We start from the raw sequence: 23,904 nt of genomic DNA, 5'->3' as shown, positions 1-23,904 counted from the left end.
TCCCAGCGCGTTTATTAGACATCTAATTTCCTGTAGGGTATTACGTACTTTGCTTCTAACAACATTAAAGACGAGATAACCAGGAAAATATCATTGTGTGTGTTAACGATGTCGACACAACCCACCAGTTTTATGTATCCCCACACCTCTACTACGTCATGTGACTAAGCAACAACTCTCCTTGGCTCTGTTAAAGATTCTTCGTTGCCTGGTGACCAAATCTCCTGGGTATCCTCACCAAAGAAAAAGCACTTCTTGTTTTTGTTTTTTTCTGTGAGATAATATTTGAAATTAAATGTGTTACTTGTGTATCGGTTGAATGGTTTAAAATTTAGTTAAACACGCTGTACAGATTCACACTTACCTATGCCAACGCAGCAACGGGGTGTGAAAGTAGGCAGACGTAGTACATTAACAGCACAAGTGCTTTTTTTGCGAACTTGGCAACGGCGGTTTAGGGTGATTAGATATCGTTGGTATCATTTGCGGACATGTTACGTTTTATCTACATCTAAAAGCACATTTAATGGTGCATGCCATGTACTGTTCTAATAAATACGTATTAGGTTCAGTAAATAGCGTGTCAATATAAAAAAATGTTCCTTTCTAGTTGTATAAATACGATGTGGGTGTTTCATAAATAGCATCAGTTCGGTATATCAAATTCATGGTCTTCCGACGGACGAACACGTGACCTTCTAGTTCTTTATCGTTTATTTGTTTCTAACACAAAATCAATCAAATGCTCACTACGTGAATATATTCTTATCTCGGCTATTAAAAGTTAACGGCTTTAATGTATTCAACAACAAAAACTATTCCGTTCATGAAAACATATAATTAATGTCAGCAAGACCTTGATATTTCGAATAATAAAATCACAAAGGAATCAACTGAGTGAAGTTATTGCAGATCGCGAGAATACAGTCGCCATGGTTCAACTATGCACATCTGAATATTTAAAATATCACGTGGCACGCATGCAGCTATAAATGGTCTGATACTTTATTGGCCAAACATAGATTTGTTATTTGTGTTCTTCACTTGGTTTTGGTCATAAATAGACCAATTTGTAAAACGATTATATATATATATATATATATATATATATATATATATATATATATATATATATATATATATATATATATATATATATATATATATATATATATAACATAACATTTACATTATGCGCAGAGAAATACACCACTCAATAACACGACACGTCGTCTAAACAATTCATGTAAGTTGCGGGTAAAATATTATGAAAGACGAAAAAACAGGTAAATTACATAACACCAAAATTAATCTTATATTGGTCCCATACATACCAGCTTATGTTGCTATCTACGGTTAAACATGAAAATGTGTGAACAAACATGAATAAATCAAACTACATATTAACTAAAGTTTTAATTTTTACTTGTTCTTTTAGGTGGTATTTTTTCGAAACAATCACCGCTAAGCAACGCCGAGAAAGCTTTCAAATTTGCCATTGACAAAATGAACCATGGAAGGTTCGTTCACTCCCACATCACACGGATAACATACGACATTCAGCTAGTGGAGGACGACAGTGCTTTTGAAGCCCACAAAAAAGGTACGTCATGAGATTTAATTTAATTTATTTATTCATTATTCTTCCTCGGGTCTGTGCTTGACATGTGTCTCTGTTTTGAATTTATGTTGACTGAGAAGCTGATCCATTCTTTGGTTATTATCTGTCTAATACCCTAGATAAACAAGATGACGTACATCGACCTTTGAACTCGATGTAATTCATTAATGGTATGTTATTACCTCATCAATCTTCTAAAAGGATATAAACGCGTAAATTACGTCATTTCCATTTCAACAGTAAATATCATCAGTACGTGATTGTGATGCGCTTGATATCATGACTACGCATGCGTAATAACAACTCACCAGCTCATCAGAAAAACACACGAGGAATCGCTCGGCATAACTTGGTTATTAAATAGCGTTTGATAGTCAATACTAGTTTCTTCTTGACATTGAACGCTACAACTGTTCTGCGAGTTGGCATACACAAAATAACATGTCTCCGTACTTTATGTACAAAGTTGATATGCCCCGCTCCGTCATTCACTCCTATTGATAATACGAAAATTTGGTCTGTATCTGATAACACACAGTGTATCGGTGTTTACAAATACCAAAATAATTTCTAAATATAAAAACAAAGCAATAGCCGAATGTCTCAAGGAATTAGCACGTGATTAGCGCGAGATAATAATCTTCAACGTTTTCTTTCTAAACAATCATGATAGTTTAACAAAATTTCCGGCTAGAAATACTCATTGACGTCATTAGTGGTGTTTTAGGCGATGAGCAGAAATAATTATATGGTGATACCCCGAATGTGTAGTCATGCGCAATAGATAAACTCTAGGAATAAGTACTCTCTTATCGAATAACGGCAACAACGTCAAAAGCGATATCGACAGATTAAATATAAATTTCGATTCAAAACGTGGTTTGAAATATACAAGCACATATTTTGCCCGTTTCCCATATTACCAGCGTGAGAATTAATTATTCAATTAATCATTGCTTTTTTTCGGGTGTTTTTCAAGTGTCCAACTTTAAAATCGACACATCATCGTGGGAAAGTGTAATGCTAATAACTTTTAAAATAAAAATACACGTAACATTAGACAACAAAAACTAACTCGTATAAGTTGTCAGTTAAAACTTTTATATAAATACAGTTTCGTTCCTTATGCACGAAATGCACATCAATCAATACAACTTTTATCTTGATTGCAGCATTGAGAACATCTTAGACAACTTGCGTATTTTTAAGCAATTGATTCTTTTAATATATCCGTACACTCGAAGAAACATCTTCGTAATATTACAGGCATTGTAATTACGTTAAATACTTTTACGGTAATCGTTTACTGTCATATGAGAACACATTTCCTATACAGTCACTGTGGCTTACCTAATGATTATAAATGCTGTTCCATTTCAATATCGTCTCAATTACATTTCTAAGGGGGCTTATTTAGTGAATCAAACCAATTTCCCCACTGGGTTTTGATTTTATATAAGTTTGCAGCGATATCATGATAGCATAAGTGATAAGTGTATTCCATATAACCAAGGGATGAGAAAGGGTTTCATATCTTTTATTTTCATACCAAAAATGTGTATTTTTTGCTAGCAGGAGTTCGCAATTAAGTAATTTAAACTGAATTCGACACATCATACATTAGTAAATATTTCCATATTTACAAAGCATCTCAAATATGATTGTTTGATTTCATTTGAATATGATTTGTAATATTTCATTATCAAGTTTATCCTGATTGAGAAGGCTTTTAGTAAATATCTCTACGTTTACTGGAATAATAATGGAACGCCAATTTGAACTACTCCCTTGAAGCTGATTCGCTGCTAGATACTGGTGATAATACAATTCTTTCATTTATGTATTGAATTGCCTATAGTCATGCGTTTTGTTATCTTCAGTGTTTTGTTTCACAGCAGTATATCCCCTCCGAAGATCAAAATGTTCGTGAAAATTAGCATAACCCCCTGATGTAATCAAACAGCAAGCAGATTTCTGGTGCCCTTATTATATAGCAAGCAACTCCCCAGCGGCGAAGCGTGCTAAAACGATTCTTTATTTTCGTAACATGTTTCCGTAACGAACAAGCAACTTATGTAAACGGTCGGTTTAGGTTCATCAATGGTTAACCAGCAAGACAGAGTTGGGCATTACAAGCCACGTCCAATCCTACAAACAGTCTATCGTAAATATGTTGTTATTTCGGTCACACGTAACATTTCCAATAGTTTTTTTTAACAATCAAGGTCAGCCTCTATATAGAAGCGCAATTCTATAATTTTATATCAAATATAAAAGTATTTCCAAAATCTGGTCGTTTTGTTCCCATTCCCCCTGTTACGTATAGCAAAAACATTTACTGCTACAATTCAACTGACTAATCGATCGAGACAACGCACATACGTACACACAAGACGTCTCAGAAATATGAGCTTGCGGCAACTATACAATGGCATAATATTGGAATAAATTGCAGCTAGGTACTTAAGCTCATTAAGACTATCTTTGGTAATATGTATCTTCTCCTAATTATCGTCTGACGTTATAGGCCTATGTCATATCAGTAGGGTCAATTACAAACAAGCATGCGCGTGCGCGTATTTCACTTGGTAACGGAAACCATTACGTTATATAACAAATAATTTCCAATATAACCATGCTACATGTTATCGGATCTGTTTATTTAATCTTGTTGCGAATTTGTTTAATCCGTACCCCATCCCACGGGAAGGTTGACAAAACCAAACACAGATTTCCTGAACAGGAATTGATTGCGATGGCATTTAAAAACGCGTAGAATCTTTCGTCAATATCGAAAGTTGTGTGACATTAATGCATACATGATTGATACGTCTTTTTCAAAGGCGCTCACCTTAGATGACATCACCGTCGCCACGATAACCTCGACCAATTCACTTCTCCGCGATTGGGCAAATTGCAAAGGTTGCGATATTAAGGTTGTCTTTTACATCATGCGGCTATTTGAAGACCGCAATATAACCATGTGAGGTCAGTCAAATTGATAGGTGGAGTGTTTTTCAAGAAGGCAGAAAATTATTGAACGTACATTACAGTATCTAGCCAGTATTCCATGAAATGAAAGTACTTATACTGCAAAACATCCACCCACTTTCGTCAAGTATGTATTCAACTTTAATTCCATGGAATTGAATATGTGGAAATTATTTGGTGAATTATTGGAGGAATATAATTACAATCAAACGAACGATATCATGATCGATGTCATATTAACAAACACGACAACCGCCCAGCCACTGCAATTCTGATTACCACTAGGTACAAACACCTGACAAGAATTACATTATTGTCGATTTAGACTTCCTCAGCGGTCAGAACATTTTCATTTCTTCCGTATGGGTCATCGTACTTTCCTCTATAATATTCCAATTATGCTCCACAGTAAACCTGACCTGTCTTGCATTACCAGGCATATCTCCTACATCTTTTTAATAGCTGCACGCATGCGCCATAGCTCCATTCTTCGGTCAAAAATTGTGATATTTGCGTAGACAATAATTGTTATCAAATTTATCAAACAAAACGCCCCTAATTCGCTTAATATCATTCAACCATAACGCTATAGTTTTCGATTCTTAATATACATATGGTCGATGTTAGTATATGCCTCATAGCTTACGTCAAGCAACTACCAGCATATTGATCGTTGGTTTCAACGTACTTGCGGCTATGGCGTGCGTATTGATTCATCCATATTCGACCCGCGATGAACAAGTAATGACCGTAAAATTAATTTGTCCGTCGTTCAAGTTCAATTAATCTGCTCGAAAAAAGTCAACTAATTAACATTGATTGGGAAATAGGAATCCTGTCACATGTAAAAATAAACACAATAATGTAAACACACTGATTGATTTGATGAGTAATGTATCATTCCGAACCGTGTAGGACAGACTGTGAGTTCAATATTAGGTAAAGCGTGGCTTAGCTGAAGTGTTTTTCTAGGCGTAATGGATTCATACACACTGTTACCTGATACACCATTTTCGCGATGGTTTTCTTGTAATTTTCTAAGTAAGAATCCTTAGTACCGAAGCTCGCCGATGCATATTAGTCAGGCTTTCAGCTTTATAGCGTGTTCATTGTTCTGGTTTGTTTTTGCCTTCATCAAATCATCCCCATCTTTCCGAAGGGGAATGTAACAGAACATATGATATGGAGAATGAAGCCAATAAATTCACCTTTTTATATTTTTGAGTTTACCTTTTACAATTGTTATACTCCTACCATGATATGTCCTTAACACAAATATCTGTATTTGCGCATGCGTCAGCATTATCATAGCTTTATTTTGTTGTTTTATATACAAGTTTCAATTTCACATTTCTAGACTTCGCACAGGGTTATAAATCTCAACGTTTCACGTAAGCCAGGACTCTGATGAGAGTAAATCCATCAAAAGAACACAATCGTGAACACAGGTTTAAGTTGAATGGCTAAACAGTGCATAACTCCATAATATTCGTCAGAATACAGTATTCCAATAATTTAATTAAATGCAAATTAACATTACGTAATGATATTAGTTGCCGAAATACAGATCTTTGACATGTGCAAATGACAACTCAATTACAGATACGCGAACAAAGTGTTAGGTAGAATTTCCTGAGCGAGCAGTGTGCCCTGAGATTATATTTAATACAGACAAGTTTATTTTAAAAGTAATTCATGATATGTCAACTTTATCTTGTGATGTTCCTGCTCATTGGTAAGGCGCTGAGCTGTGCATGTTCACCAAACAATTTTCGTTCGTCATAAATTCCTGAGATGCGTATGGGATATATACGCTCCGCTATTTCATGCCACTCGAATACGAATTATACGAATACCTAACTACTTTTGATGTCGGAAAAATCGAGTCAATGTAAAACTACTTATAAGACTGTGTCTGATTGGCAACCCAACCCTAACACCTCACTGTAAGATCATTCAGAAAACAGCTTATTTGTCTACAGATTGTTTTAGCGTATCAAATTCTTCCTATAACTGAAACAACGAGTTTATGTTGTTCTCTCCCCGCATATGCTTGTGTTATATTTTCGTGAACAAAACAAAATAAATATTGGAAACGAACACTGGTGCTAAATCGTGGCCATTTCGTTGTTTTTTGGTTTCTAATTATAAACATTGGAGTAGGGAAATTTCAAATTTCAAATCGAGTGTCATTAGCTCTTTAAAGCACGGTAGTCGTCGCGCTGCGCATGTTCGACATTTGTGTTGATAAACATTGATTTTCCCACAATCCAATGCGCTCTTCAAATGGAAATCACAAGTATGAGGTTTGACCTGGGCGCGACTTGCACTGATTACCGCCAGTGACTCCTTCGATACCTTCCAATCACATGAACATTACCTAATTAAAGCTTGGAAACGCGTCAGTTCGTACTCGTTGATCTGCGCAACAGTCATAGTCGCCATCTGTGTTTATATGAGACCCATATATCTCGCACATGCGCAGCACGACGACTACCACACTATAACATTTCTATGTTTATTACTCGTAGAGTGATTCTAGTTTTTTGCCTTCAAACATATACCCAAACCCCGGATTCCCCCCCCCACATGTTAACGACTGTGTGTTAACATATTTTGAAATAAAAGTGTGGATTGCCACAAACTACTGATTTGAAATCTTCAATCTTGACCCTCTCATTTTGAGGGGCAAATTTTGCTGATACAAAGGGTTTCAGCTTGATTGGGGGCGACGCACCCAACATTCTTCTCGGGTGGGCGACCGCCCACTCTGTCCCTCCGGTGCCGCCCACCGATAAACTTATGAAGACGATGCTTATCTCATGATAGTTACTTGCAGCTAAAATGCAGCTTGAAATTCAACAAATTAGTGTATTAGTGCAGGTTGTGTCATTATTAGTCGATATTATTTGACAGGAAATAATAAACCACTGGTAATCGTCTTGATACTTCGTGTGTATTTACTTCGGTAATTCTCACCTACGAGATTTGACAATTTTGATCTACGTGTGCGCAATTCCATTTTATGCAGCGTCAATCATGGTGACTGGTAAATTCTACCGTAATGTGGTAAACTGTGTCACCCATCCTATACGTGTTTTCTAAGTACTATTGTGATATTGTTATTTGTTATGTAATTCTGGAAATGGAATATGAAAACAGTCTACATCGTTCAATAGTCTACAGCGAATGGAGTTTGTGTGAAAGCAGTGATTTTTATAGTAATCACAAAAAGGATAAAATGCAATAACATAATATGTACAGTTCCACTTGGACAATCTTTTAACATTAACCTTGTAAATCTCAGTATACTACTGGGTCCTTCAATCCATCTATAGATTACGCCTATATGCCAGTACACGAGTAAATAAATACATAATTTTTAATTCCACATTACCATATACCTTGTATTGCCTGACAAAAGCCGGTAATCCACCACAAGCAATCATAAAACACAAAAAACGTGTCAAGTTTATAGCAGTACGATACTGTCTCTACGGAAGATCACCGGCGCATTTCAGATATTCTTAGTTTAGCTACGCACGAATCTAGAACTGTAAACCAAACTGCTTCTTGTCAAGCAATTGTTTCTCGCTCACCGACAACTGTGGAATCAACGTGTCTCTACCTGCGGCTACAACGTCAGCCCCAAGAAAACGTCTGTTTGTTATGTATTATCCGGACGGTCAGTAAATGACCAACTTAGCTAGACTGTAGTGTTCATTCTTAAGAAAGAAAGTTTATAATGAGTTCGTATTTATTACCGTTAAAATATTGTTATAAATATGTTTATTTGCTGTTTCGTTTAAATGTAGTTTGTGGATATATTTGGTGACATTCGTTTGTGTATTGTGTGAGAGTTGTTTACGCGTTTGCATCGTTTAGAATCCCCCGTATAAATCCTCGCCAGTAAAAAGGCCCGTATCGAAACCCGGATTAAATCGAATAGGTCTTATTTTGGGCCAGACGAGCAAAAAATAACATAACTAAAGACTTTTTTCATATAAGGTATATGATAAAATCTTTGTGGACTGAATACGGCTTTTGCTACCCTCGATCGTACGGCTTACGCGCCGCACGGCCTCGGGCCGCAAAAGCCGTATGCAGTCCATAAAAAATAAAACCAGCCTCTATTACGTTTTTTGCATGTTCACATGTTATGATGTGATTGGCCGAGTAAATGCTCCAGTCATTGAGTTCAATACTCGAGTAGGGCAGATAACACGGTTTCCAGATCAAAACGTTTGAGAATAAATAAATAATCTTCCATCTGAATAATTGAATAAATTAATGAATATATTCATTTTGTTCGACTACTTCTATGCTTTTGCAACGACTATCAATTATTCATGTCACGTGTTTTATACCAGTCGCTGCTCAATGGCCTTCTGATATTTTACTTTGCCATTAGCCAGATTACAGATAAATCTGCTGGTACACTTAGAACCACATCTAGGAGTTTACAGAATTGCTTCCGTAATGATAATATAATCCACAGATATATGTATGTTTCTGTAACTGTTCCAGAGTTAAATGTTTAAGGGCATTACTGTCACACGCGACAGTTTTTTTTTAATATTTTAAAACATAACGTCTGAGCTGTAATACGGGTGACTATAACTCGATTTCAAAATGTATACATAAGTGTTTCATCTTTATTATTCCGTCGTGTTTTATCAATGTTTGTCCAGGCAAACTGCTATGCTACATGCTTCAATGCAGTGTAACGCTTTTATAACTAGGGATGGGTTGGCAACCAGAATGATTGTTATTCCCGCGAGCTTCTTTGCATCCTCGAATTAGCTTACATGAATTAGTAATGCTCGTCATTTTGTTGTTTTTGATGGACGTGTATGAGAGCTACAGTTGGTTGTACAAATAATCTAAACTCCTCCCCGATGGAAAACGAATACGGGCGTTGTTGAAATACTGGCGACTGAAAAAGGTCGAAAAAGGTTAGTTGTTATGTATATATTATATATTAAAGCCACGTAAGTGTAATAGATCAGTTTGTGATGATTCCGTTTCTGTATATATTACCATATATGGACACTGTTATTCAGTTACTACAATGCAATTACGTAAATGCTTGGAACATTGCTACAAGTATGGCATTCAGGTCTCGAGGGTCATTAGTTAATATGTTAATTGTCCGTTATGGTATCCAACGAAATTCCTAGTGTTATATAGTACATATAATGCTTAGTAGCCCACCCGGTTAATGAACTTTTGTGGGTCCTCAACGCGGTGGTGACAATTCGATGCATGTCTATTGAAATAATGCCATGGTAACGTATCAATTTCTACGTGGGCGTGTGGACGTGTTTTACACTATCATGGTCTGTGTTGCGTTAGAACACCAGCCCCGTCGAGCCATGTTGTTTGTGCATGCCGTGTTAGAACACACATGGTTACAATCAAACACTAGTTGTTTGCAGCGTGCACCCTCCGTGGGTACCTGTGCGGAACACTGCAGTATGGTCACGTGACTTTCACGTAATTGCCAAAGTAGTCTGCAAACCATGTAATACTAGAGTACATTTAATCGGAGTTCACAACGTGTCACAACACCCCGGGCGTATATTTGGGTAATTGCCGCCAGTACATGTATGTCATCACTGTTTTCTCCACACTATGGCTGCACACTGAGATGTCTGTGCCAGATCGTCCCGCAAAACTTGCCACAATGTGTTCTAATGACACAAAACATTACGTATTTTGGTCAGTCTTAATCTACATTTTTACCGAAATCTGACAGAAAGATTATTATGATTTTGTCTGCTGATAGATTTTATGGCGGAAGTAACCTCGCGTTTTCAACCAAATATATGTAATTATATAATAACATTTTTCGTTGCCAAAACAGTCGAATACACGATGACAAAAGACGCTTTACTAAAATATGACTTCAGCAAGAAGATATCATTCACATATTTGTCGCTAAAAATCCAGGGTATTTATAATTATGGAAGAGTTTTCAGGTCTATGTACTGCTAGCGGTTATCTTGGTCCACACAATGCACACAGGGACGGAGTAATCAATGATAACGCAACCCGGCGTCCCTCGAGAACGCAAGAATATTCACTGCACAGAGATTAATATACGATCTCGATAACACGGAGAACAGATATATGTGCAAATTGGTATGGGTTGGATGTGTGTTATATAATGTGTACTATATAACCGAATATATAAATAATTAATTACTTGTTCCCGATTCAAAACTTCTTTGTGACTAATAAGATACCAGTGCAAAAGTGACTTTTTAAAAAATATAACCGAATTTTCTCATTCGATACAATTTATATTGTTGCAGCTATCCCAAAATAGTAAATTCACATTTCAGCATATTTCTACGCGCGCCAATGGAACGCCATTCTGACCAAAAACGTGAGAGAAGCTCGTCTCACCACTTTACTTGTACCATTCAGTAGTGAACATACAGACAACAAATGTGCTTTCAATGGATTTAAAATGTGTACTTTAGGTGAAATGTACCGTTACACAAGAAACGGTCAAAAACGCTGCCAGAAACGTACTTACTGGAACAATGCCAGTGCATAATGTAAATCTGCCAAACGTTCGATTGTGGACGAGTCCGACATTTGACAAAAGCAATCACCATGGAGATGATTAATTATAAGTTATGCAGTATATACGATTTAATAATTAACAAGTTTTTCACGTTTGTCACACCTTCATCGTGATCTACCCTGGAACAATGATAATAATCCGACAGACTGCATGGTTGTATGTCGGTCGTATTGTATGCAGGGTTGTACTATTGTGACCTTCCCCTGACATGCGCACGTGCGCCGCATGACTATTCGTTGTCTTTAAAATGCTAGCCACAATATCTGTGAAACATTTCTTGCACGCAGACGAAAAAATGTGCTGAACGAAAAAACGGAACAGGGTGGATGCTTTATCATCAACACTATTCTCCGTGAATAATCAGCGACGACATCTAACATCAAATAAACGAACATCGAATTAAATAAGCGAACATCCAATATGCAAAATCGCGAATCAAAATTACCATTTCAGGGGTACACATGTATTTTGACGCTGTTCAAAAATAAAATAAAATAAAATAAAGAGATTTATTTAACGAGTACAATTATGAATGCTTTTCCGTTCACTAATCCGTATTACATACTTTCAGTTGTTCAAATATTGTGGAGGTGAATGCGTTTGCATTTGACTGAGACAAAAGAACTTGCCAAGTTTCACAATCATCGTGATGGAAGAGTAGCGAGATTTGATACATATTTATTCTTCGTTAAAAAAATACACGCTCGCTGCGCGATGCGGCAGATGAGTGAATCGGCATTCACAGCTAAGTATTCAGAGATATGAAACAAAAATATAAACATTTAATACTCGAATTATGTTATAACTCAATAGACCGTGCTGTGAGTTCCCGCTACGATACGCATTTAACGCCTGTATCATGCATTCTTAATTTTACACGGTATTAGAAAGTGAGCTGCCCGGTGACGGCCGTTTTCGGCCGTTATACCTCTATAAAATAATATACACTGAAATTAAACTTTTGCAATGAAACATAAATCCATCTATAATACCATCAGCTGTGATGAAGTATACCGCACGTGACGTATTGCCCTTGGCACTTCAAACGTTGTTGATAGCATTAAGCAATGATCATCATGAATGCTTTTCGCCAGAAGTCATGTGAATATTTTATAAAGTAATTTATATGTCTTCAATGCGGTCGGCAAAACAAGTAAATAATACAAACGTGTTGTGGCATTAAGGATTGGATTTGTTTTCTTACTTTACTTATTCGCAATACTATATATGTGGAACGAAATGATTTGCTGTATGGATTTTCTTCGTATACGATTGAGATTAAATCAACTCGACAAAAGGAAATAGAAAGACGACCTAATATCCATAACATATCGTTAAAGTGGATTCACGGTTCAGAGAATTCTATAGGGGAATGAGTTCCGATTATGAAGACGTTGATATTATCTAATTTATTATTCCAATAACAGTGGAAATATTGCTTGACTGGGTAGACATATTGCGTAATAATAGTAAATTTTTGGACATGTTCGTAGTAAAAAAATAAATGTACAAGTGACGTTTTTTGGGATAGATGCATTTATTGACAATGTTTCGGTCTGACACGCAAAACAGTCTCAAAAAAGGGTTTACGTGAAATTTCTCTTCAAACAAGTGACATTTACCGTGAACATAAATTATTATGAATTGGTGAGAATTGGCATATCAGCTTATTTAGCATTAAATTATGAAGTGAACAATTAAGTGAAATTTTTCTCAAACGATCGAACGAACCTAAACTGGTGACGTAATCACAAAGACGACCAGAATCCAATAAATGGTCTATATATTTCGAGTGACGCCCCCACGTTTAATGCAAAAGTAGTAATCATATATATTTTGTAACGTCCATGGGAATTATATCAGGGGGAAATTCTTCTCCACGGGGTTCTCCACACGTGTCAGGGGAGAATCTCGTCTCTGTCTCTATATCTCGTCCCCTTGAGGTACGGGATAGGGGGAAGTCACTTAAGCTTTACAGTCAAATAAGACACACACAACGAAATACGTTTCAACTCTCGTCTTAGTCGGTCATTCGAGCACTCTATAAGACACAGCGCCCTGGGGAAAAATCCCCAAGACTATCGAAAGGCTGACCCAAGACTAGCCCAAGACTGCGTCTCAAGACTCGCCCCAAGACTGCATCAAGACTCGTCCCAAGACTCTCCAGGACTGAACTCGTCTGTCGTGCTGTACTCGCCAAGACCAACTCAAAACAACTTTATTCATTTTCAAAACTCTAACCAATTACAAAGCAGAAAAAAGACTCTAGGGCGTAACCTTCAATCATAAAGCCAATCACACTAAGTACTGAATACGTCATATCTTTTGATTAATCGTTCACTACATTAATAACTACGAATACCAACTGTCAGAAAGAGTAGTCTGAATAGCGACGGTTATCTCGTAATTAGTTCCGAATCACTGAGTCGAGTTCCGTCCAAAACTTCAAATAGGCCTAAACGATGACAGACATAACACAGCAATTTAGCTAATAATCAACTAATCAAGTCGGTCAACAGATACGCGAAAACTAATTCATGACAATTACACGTATAAACTTAAAGTGGACACGGAGCAAGACCGCTATATTCATCATAGTAACAATAGAAAATAACAACCTTAAAGTAATGAATCTGCTATAACGATAAAATAAAACGAAGTGTTGATTATATCTTCCAGATTCCGTGCCTACCATTCTCGAATGAAGCATGAAAAATGTTTAAAATAAGATTTAAATTGATATACACTGGAGGTCTTAATTTCAATCTGTTTGCAACGATGAGAATGACGATTTTCGCCGCGATAATCAGTGTTAATTGAGAATTGATTGATGTTGATCCAAATACCCTCTAACAGTTTTACTGACGTTTTTAGTGCTGATTGCGGTTATTACACGTCTACACTGATCTTCTAAAGGAAGCATATTATTCCGATTTCAAAGAAGAAAAAAAAAACTTTTGTGAATTACATGTTCAATGATGTAAAGCTATGTAATTCCAACTCCATCGAGGGATTATGAAATGTCGGTACCCATAACTCCTCACGGATTTCCGTCTTATCCCGTCTCTTAGGGCCACATTATTTAAATCCAATGACAAAGCGTGTTCCTAATTTGGCGAAATTCTATCAAAGATTATCCTACCAAAGGATCCGGTCATGTTTCTCAATTAAGTGGTTATAACATAGCAACATGTTCTAAAAATTAACGTCACAAATTAGACTCAAGATATTACTCGATTGCTTGCGTTCGCTCTATTCTGGATATTTTGGTTCACTTGTACATGAATTGTTGATTACGTCACGGAGCGTATATTCTAACTTGCTTGTAATATAGATTTATTAGTAGATAGAACACTAACACAAAATATCATATTTATTATTATAACATTAATGTATTCATACATTTTACATCACCATGACAACATACCAATCCTAATAACTGTTAAAATTGAATTGAATTGCATTCTTTATCAATTCTCCCCGAAATACAAATAATAACGATAATAATTTGATAGGTTCACCGCCACTATATTCTACGATAAGGTCATTTTTCAATGGATTGTAACTAGACTTAATACGTCAATACTTTCAAAAAAGTACTAAAGTTTTCGAATCATCGTTGCATTGGAGCATAGCCTTACTATACTTATCCTCTCAATGTGAACATATCATGACAAAAATCGTGCTCGAACATAAAAATATCATTTACGATGAATCATGGTTGAAAAAAATCAAAACTCTTTTGGATTTCTTCCAAATAAAACAAGTTATATCGGCGCCTGCATTGGTGGTCATATATGATTTGAATGACATTACACGAAAATGGTGTCGTGACGTATTTATTAGTAATAACAAATAAACATGGTATCGTATGCATGATTGCGCTTATTTCTACAAGACAATAGTATGTGCTATCGCCGTGGCTATTTGGTCTCCCTCTTTACATGAAAATAATTACATAAAACTATTTACATAAAGTTTTTAAATAAATTACTGTTATATATACAAGAATATACAAGAATTTCAATCTAGCCATCTAAACAAGCAATACGCAAACTGTGTACAACCTACAATTTTGATTGAGGTAGTCAAGACCCAATTAAAGCCCGTATGAATTTTATTGATCGTCACGACAGATATTTTTTGTTTTAAGGAGTCTGCGTAGTAACACGGTCTAATATGGCCTGATAACGAATAAATAGATCAGGTCACGCACAGAAAACTTCTTCACATTTTCCAGACAAAGATAGTGAGGTCATCATATCAAATGTACGATATCAGTGCTTCTAGCTTTCTGATTATAAACCTCAAACCAGGATTTATCGCTATTGTGACTATCGCCACATGCAAAAGTTTATCGGAGGTTTATAGAGCAAACACAACACAGCTGGTTTGTTTATGCAGTTGTACTTTTTCTGTCAGTCAGATTACATGTTTGTGAACCAATCGTGCGTGTCACTCATTTTGTGGGGAAGGAACCTCACAATCCTGGTAAATTGACAATGACATTGTTTTTTATTTACATTAACTTTCTAACGCTATGGCATTGTGGTCCGCGCGTTGTAGATCTTAGACACAAATGGACGTCAAGATCTCGTTTGGAGCGAGAGAGCTACGAGATTTTATGTTTAAGGTCAAATCAAGTCTCGCGAGACGCTCGTCATCAACGAGATATCGGTGGAATTTATTTCAGGTTACGTTTATAATGTGATCGATGTATGGCGTAAGTAGCTGAAACCGTGTTAGAGCGCTATAAATAACACTGCCGACTACACCGCCTGTTCATACAGTAACACGTTTATCCGCAGTCGAAGAAGGCAAAAGATCAAATGAATCCGGTAAAGATCAGTGGATATTTAATCAAATGATCAAGTAGGCTGACGACCAAAGACTAGTCTCTTGTGTAATTACCCACAGATTATCACGGTAACTCGCAGCTAATTGGAATTTTGGTGTGGAAATGAGCGGCCGACAATTCATGCCAAAATTAGAAACATACGCGTAAAAGTTATCATGATAGGATTCTTTTCGTCTGGATAGAATTGATACGACTTACATGCGTTTAATGTTGTGACAATGTAATACACTTCATGGTATATCATGCATTACTAATAATAAAAGTGTGTTTCACTTGCAAAACAAGCAATTAAGGACGTATAAGACAGTGACAGATTGCATTCCTGGGGATTACCCATGATTCCCTAACGGAAATGCAAACGTGTCAAATTCTCTGGTCACTGAATCTTGATAAATTCCTTCGCTTTCAACAAATTCATTTTCAGTCAGCGTGTTTGGAAAAGCCTTCAAATAAAAGCTATAGATATGGAGTTTCGTACAATATTTTATCTTTAAAACACTATTAGCCAAACTAACTAAAATGATAATTTAAAATTATCAAGCGCAGATGCGATATTGATAATTTACAACATTCTGGAAGGCATTGGTTCATGTGCGCCACTCGAGTGAAACCATGTATGTAATACAGAATTGTAAAATAAAAATGTATAATTTATGATGAATTTATCGTCAATATATAGATAGATTGAGGGCGATTACCATTTTTGTCTCATTTGCTCCCTCCATTAATTACGTGTCCAGTATATCCCGTTATATTATCGTAATGGTTAATATCCGGGTAAGTTTATCGAGCACAGCAACCAACGTTACTATTATACGCAATACAGGTAAATTTATTTACCGCGCGTTTAAGAAAGAGACACTTTTACTTAATTAGTTTGTCCTGTATATATTGTGCATTTGGGCCAGTGGTCTATAGTATTATATAGGTACATTACAATGTCCTTGAGTCACGTGATCATTTCAATAATGAAATGTGACATTCCCAAGTGTGAATGAATGTAAATAATAAAATCAATGACTAATTTGAATAATGACGAGTTATTATTATGATCACGCAGCCATATTATACAAACTAATATTCATCAAGGGATGCGTGCTTACAATTATTATATTTAGTTTGTAAGAAAGCCAGTATTAGTTGTTTGAAATATTCGGTGTACGATCCAATACGGATGCAAGGGATTCGTACCCATCTATAATAGTCTAATTATAGGGCTTAAACTCAAAACTTACATTATTTTTCGGGGGTGTCAGGGTGGTCGAGCGAATATTGGCTGCACAATGCGATTTTATGCTTGCATTGAAGGTTCAAACGACCAATACATAATTTCATATATGGTTACATTTTCTCAAACACATTCGAAACTTCCTTATATATATGGTTGCCAATCTACCATGACGACACATGCTTTAATTAAGCCAATATTGCTCAGTTTCTAGTTCCTCGTTCTCGAAAGACTCTCTTACATAATTAATCTAGCTTGTCGAGCTATGACAACTTTTTTGATATGATTATCAAGCGTTTAGTGTATACATTTGCCCGTACTGCCACCAGAAATTAAATATAGTAAAACTGTTAAGTCTCATACCACTAATTAAAACTCCATGGACAACAATGTTAGCGTTCTGGGTGAATTTCTCCAAGAATAAAGGTTCCAAAAATCAAAATATTGTTTTAATTTGTTGAAACCACTCTTACAAAATAGATGTAAAAGAAACACTAAGATTTGTTTATCTATCTTCAATATTCTCAGAAATCCAATCAGTTTGGAAGTGTCTAATTGTGAGGTGCCCAGATTCACAGGTCATCGGTCAATAAACAAAGATACACACACAAGTCTAACAGTACGCCCTCATACATCGCGTTTTATATAACACGCGGTGAAAGAAAACCTTAAGATTTGAACGCTAATAGGCTAATTGTTGGTATGAGACCTTAAAGGGAGGATGTCGACGTGCCGCGCATGTGCGGCATTTGTGTTGATAACATTCATTTTCCCACAAACCAATGCTTGATAACGTCTCGGTTTGTACTCATTCGTCTGCGCAACAGTCAAAGTAGCCATCTTTGTTCATGTGAAACCCATATCTCGCGCATGCGTAGCGCGACGACCACGCCCTTTACTAGTTTATTAATGATACTCTGGACAAATGCTAAGTTTTCTGAGAAGCGTTGATCGTCATTACATCAGTCATTTGAAGTGCGTCTTAAAGGATTATGTTTTATTGCGAACTACTAATCTGGTTGATAAGGATTAAGGAATAACGTTCGTGGTATAATTTCGAAATTTGTTGATCAATGGGATACTAAATCGTTGTGATACAATTGTACCAATTTGGAGCTGTTTAGAAATGCAAATAAAAGTAAAAAAAAACAGGTTTAATATGGTCCCATACGACGAATACTACGCGTGTTAAATACATTGTTTACATTGATTTCAAATGCGCGCTGTGTGACGACTATGGCTCTTTAAAATTCAATAAATGATTGACAATGTGAATAAACATTATAACCACGTTTACTTTTTTCCGCCCGCGCCCGAGCCAGCATCTAGTAAACAACCCCTAAAATGTCTTACTTGTACAACCTACGCACATATCAGTAGAAGGGAATACATTTAATATACTCATGAGGCTACAATAGTGAAAAAAATATGTGAAAGTGATATTTTCCTACAATAAAACGCTGGGAAATAAACTACAGGAAATGTTTGTAAAATACTGTGCACTTTTCTGTAACATTTTACCGGTACATGTTTTCCCGCAAATACAATCTCTCCCATCCAACTCTTAAATGCACAAATAACACAATAGAATGAGTAATATCTACAGAAAACTGCATGTGTTGGTTACAAGTATCGCACAAAGAACGGTTTTCACATATAAGACCGTTCTAAGGTGACTCTTTCTACCTACACTTAGTGTAAAGGTGTGAAGTTTAGGTACACAAAACCAAATATATTTAGATAAACAAATAAATAAACAAACAAACAAATAAGTAAATAAAAAACAAATAAATAAATAAATTCTGCATTGGAAATAACAACCATACATCAGTATTTATTTTCCGTGCAAGGACTCGATCTCTAATGTCAATAAATGTAGCGAATATTTCCGGTTTCAGTGCCTTGCTTTATTAAGAACGTGAGTGTAGTACTATTGTTATTGTTAGATGTTTCATAATATTTGTGTTTTAATTTTCTCATAATCTCGCCACATTAATAGCTAATTCCAATCATTCCAACCATATATACGATTAATCGCTAAATGTAACGAGTCTTCTCACATCACGACTATTCAAAATGGCGTATCTACACAAAGCAAGTTTATTGGTTGCAGCAATTATAATAGGTATACCGAAGCCAATACAATTTGTTATTACCTTATAAAATGTATCCATTGCACCATTAAATCAATCACTAATGGTATGCCGTGGAATTACTCTTCAAAAACAAACCAAACCAAACATAAAAGATCTCTCTTGCACGTTTCAATTTGATTTATTCGCGTAAAATTTGGATTTCGAATGAAAGAAAGCAATTATTGCAAAATCCAAATAATTATCTTTCTGCGTATCAGATGGATTTTGCGACTGCTATGGTGTATTATATTCCTCATATTATTGATTGTTTCGTTAATTTGTAGTCTATCCACAATACAGACTCTAAGCCTACGCCGGAAATAATGTGTGTCGTGGTGCATTCGTTGACATTTACGCTGCTCACGTGGCAAATGATTTATTTATTTTTTAATTCAGTCGAGGTAAATGTCTCGGAGGCTAGAATCCTCCAGCACCTAATCAGTTATAAGCTCATCAGTTGCACTCAATCTGTCTACGATGTAGGTTTTTATTTTGAACTTATCTCCATTTGTACTAGCATAATACCGTAGGTTTGGTTCTTGCAGCTTGCGTACACATCTGTGATACCATTCAAGTAGTAGTTAGTACTATGTTGTATTACTTACTATTGTTGGTTACTAATTACTTACTAGTTTTCATTTCTATCACTGTATTTATTATCATGCACAATACATCAGCAACGAATAGTAAAAACAATTTGTACGTTTTTCACCCACTGAAAATAGTTCGTCTGGACAAAATGGCGATTGATGATCAAAGAAGTAAGTAAGATATGTAAAACTTGATAATATATGCACAACGAGTGCGGAGTACGCTGTGCTGTATTTGGCTGAATGCACAGAATACTCATAATCTTATCTTAAACTATCTAGAATAATGGAAATTTCGTCACGGTTACTTGACATTTCTAAATAGAGGGGGGGACAAGGGGGTAACTGGTACAGTTTTACGGGAAATAAAAAGGGCTTTTTACAATTTACAAAGAAAAAAAGACGTTTTTACAGTTTACAGTGATAAAAAATGGAACATTGAATGGTCCGAAGAGCTCTCCGACCTAAATTCTCCGCCATTGCTGCGCCGTGTGTAGACACGCATGCGCATATTACCCTCATAATGCTTTTCATTTAGTTAGAGGGCATTTTACGTCTTGACATTCAATTTTGCAGTGAATTGTGCCATCTAGTCGTTTTACAGTTTCTAAAATGTAATTTTCCTGGATTATTCTTTACGATTTTTTTATTTGAATGTAAATTCTTGTACATACCGAGAAAAATGACACATTTTTACAGTGTACGAAAAAAATATTTGATTGATTACGTTGTACGTCTAGCCTGTGATTACAGAATTACGGAATTTATTTTTTCAATTTACGTTGTATGTACGTAACACAAAAATATTGCAATTACGTTGAACGAAAATAACCCTTGCTCCTAAATAACCCAAGAAGTATTACATTCTGGAATATTTGTAGGTTGTCTCTTGAAAACAAACCAAGTGGAGTTTAAACCAATAAAAAGTACGACCATATGATGAGAAAGAGGTTTAATAACCTTTGAAATCAATATATCAATAAATTTGTTAAAAATACACACACTGTGGTATTTATGTTAAATCTTGTATTTGTGTTAAAGCGTGGGAGTAGTCACCTGCGCACGCGTCAGATGGTCATGGTGTGTCATTGTTTACAAACAACCCATGAGCCTTTGTGTTTGTTGCGTGTGTTTCTATCGTCGATTGAGACTCAATTCCCGCGCATGCGCAGGTGACGACCCTCCCGTTTTAATGTGTTCAATTAGTGGTTCCAACACAGAAAAAACGAAGCAAAAAAATGTATAATAACGTTCAGTGTTTTTATTATGTGATGAGCTACTAGCTCCGTGTGAAAAAATGTCGTTTTGTCGCATTCAAGTACGTGAACACATATGGATGTAAGAGATATTTGTTTAAGTAAATGTTTTATGAATATAAACATGACACAAATGCCCAATTGTCTCCTTGAAGTCGAAATGCGCAATGAATATATATATTAGCCACATGTTTTAAGAAATATGTGAGGCAGCATTACACCAGTGTTCATTATATGTTAGTTTTTAAATAGCAAAAATTGCTGTACCGATATCATGACAAATGACGTAGTGTTCCTACGTCATAAACCGTGAACGACAAGATAACCCGGTATATAATCCAAACTAGTACAATATTTGGTTAATTTCAGAAGTGATACTTAAAGTAGATCTAGCAGTTACTGATTGGTGAACGTTGTGTGTATTGTTAGTGCATGTCCTCTGTGACCTGGCCCCTCCCATGAGCCACACCAACAAATTACGTCATTGGTCCCACAGTCTATTGTGAATATTTCGTATTATGCGACTTTAGTAATTTCCCGGGGTACACGAACCGAAATGGTGCCGAATACTGTCACAGTATTTGTGGTGATTGATGATCATGTGACAACACCTATTAGTAAATGAATGCATGAACACATTGTATCTAAATATTATGTTTTAACGCTACACAAAATGTTTTTGTATGCTTTAGAAGATTTATCACTGTTTCCTATGGCAAGAATATGTAAAATTTATATGTTAAAATTTTTCTTTGAGATATGTGGTTTAAAAAGATATAAAGTGTATGTTATAGTATATTATAAAGGTAAATTATGATGGCTTTTAATAAGGACATTAATTTTATTTTATTTTATTTTCTTTTAATGAACATCTTGATTGTGAACCAAAAACACATTGATGCCTAATACTAAAACAATTAATTTTTATCTTGCCCGTAACATCAAAGATGGAAGGGAAGGTATATTAAAGGTAATATTTCTTTCCGGCTTCGTCGTCGTCGTTGTCGTCGTCGTCGTTAATTAATTGTTCTTGTGTGAACAATAACTTTACTAATTCTATTCCAAACTTTATCAAACTTGGTCACCTTATTCATCAGTATAAAGACTTCCTTTGAAAAAGACTGTATGAAAAATCATGCAAAAATTGAGAAAATCTACTTGACTGATCACTGGTGATACACATTCAAAGGTCACTGATCTCAATGAAAATATGCATTGTTGTACTTGTTCAATGAAGCAAATCATTTATCTTGTAATTATATCATTGGTAATGTATCTCCCAACTCCCATGGGAATACTAGACTGGGTTTCAAAACCAACTCATGGAGAGAGTTTTTGCACAGTCTGATACACATTTGCAAACATAAAATCTTAACAGAAAACAAGATGTCAGAAAATCAATTTAAGCACTCCTATGAATTGGATGCCAAACTTTTGATCAAGATCTGAAGCCAATAGAAAATCAGAAGTTATCAAATCAAAAACAATACATAAAAATACATAAAAAGCAAAATCCACATTTTGAAAAGTAAATTGTACTCAAAAATAGGTATTCTGTATTTGACAAATAGTTCATTCGACAAATGAAAATTCACGGGAATTTGTTTCGGCTATTAGAACAGAATGATAGAACTTTTATAATAATAATAATTTATAAACGCGCTTTAAAACAAAGCTTGCAGTGTTTAAAGATGTAGATCCTCAGGAGGCAAAAGTACTGTTGACTTCTCTCTCCACTGGACATCAACTAACTATTTAAGTTGATTTGCATTACAAAGCAGAGCTTGCAACTTGATGTTTATTTTTTACTTTTTGAATAATACAGTAGTAACACAATGAATATAATGAAGCAGTTCAGTGTCTCATTAATTTTTTATAGACACTTGTACAAAATACTTGGGCAAAAGCCAGCTAAGATTTTCTGGTATCTTGCATGATTCATGAATCTATTCACGTCTAAATGCATCACTTCTTTTCTGAGATGCGGCATTTGTTTTTATAATAAAAAATCTGAATTACTTTAAATAAAGCTGGAAATTATGTCCCTTAAAACAATTAAACAAATTAAGCACAAATGTTATTGTAAGACGTTCGGTAAACTGCTTTCCCACTGTTGTTTCAAACCAAAACTTGTTTGTATTCAAAATTAATTATGATAATGCATATTCATATTGAAACATACTATGATAAATAGAATAATATTATATAACAAAGGGCAAGGTAACCAGAATTCAAGTATGTTTAATTTTGTCAAGAAATACTGTCGAATTATACATACATACATGTAACAAAAACTGAACCTGGTAACAAAATGTAGAAAGCTTTTATTGTACGAATTCGAGCATATCAACCTACATTCTCTGCCACAAATAATTGTGAATTAACTTATTACCTGATTTGTAACCGTTATATTATTTTTCGTGACACCTCATCCATCTAAATACCAATAAGACATATATATATAACACTAAACTATTGTCTTTTGACGGTCTTAGTTTTCAACATATGTACAACATCCAGTAGTGAATGCCATTCCTATGTGTAAACCTTATTTGATCAATATACATTCCTGTTGTATTATACACGGCGATGGGAATATTATTTCGATATTTGATACGCAAATAGAACTG

The 23,904-nt window shown here is 35.4% G+C and overlaps 1 protein-coding gene across 1 annotated transcript in view; it reads left to right on the top strand.

The window, feature by feature from the left end:
- LOC100372244 (glutamate receptor ionotropic, kainate 2) overlaps positions 1-23,904 on the top strand; it is a 51,085-nt gene that overhangs the window by 10,592 nt on the left and 16,589 nt on the right. Inside the window, exon 2 of the mRNA XM_078013558.2 lies at positions 1,439-1,603. Coding sequence (XP_077869684.1) covers positions 1,439-1,603 — 165 coding nt within the window. The remainder of the gene's footprint in view (positions 1-1,438; positions 1,604-23,904) is intronic.

Source organism: Saccoglossus kowalevskii, chromosome 11 (genome assembly GCF_978046115.1).
Source record: "Saccoglossus kowalevskii chromosome 11, keSacKowa6.1, whole genome shotgun sequence".
NCBI classification, from domain to species: Eukaryota; Metazoa; Hemichordata; class Enteropneusta; family Harrimaniidae; genus Saccoglossus; species Saccoglossus kowalevskii.
Note: the sequence above shows the minus strand (reverse complement) of the source record. Positions and strands in the feature narration are given on the sequence as shown.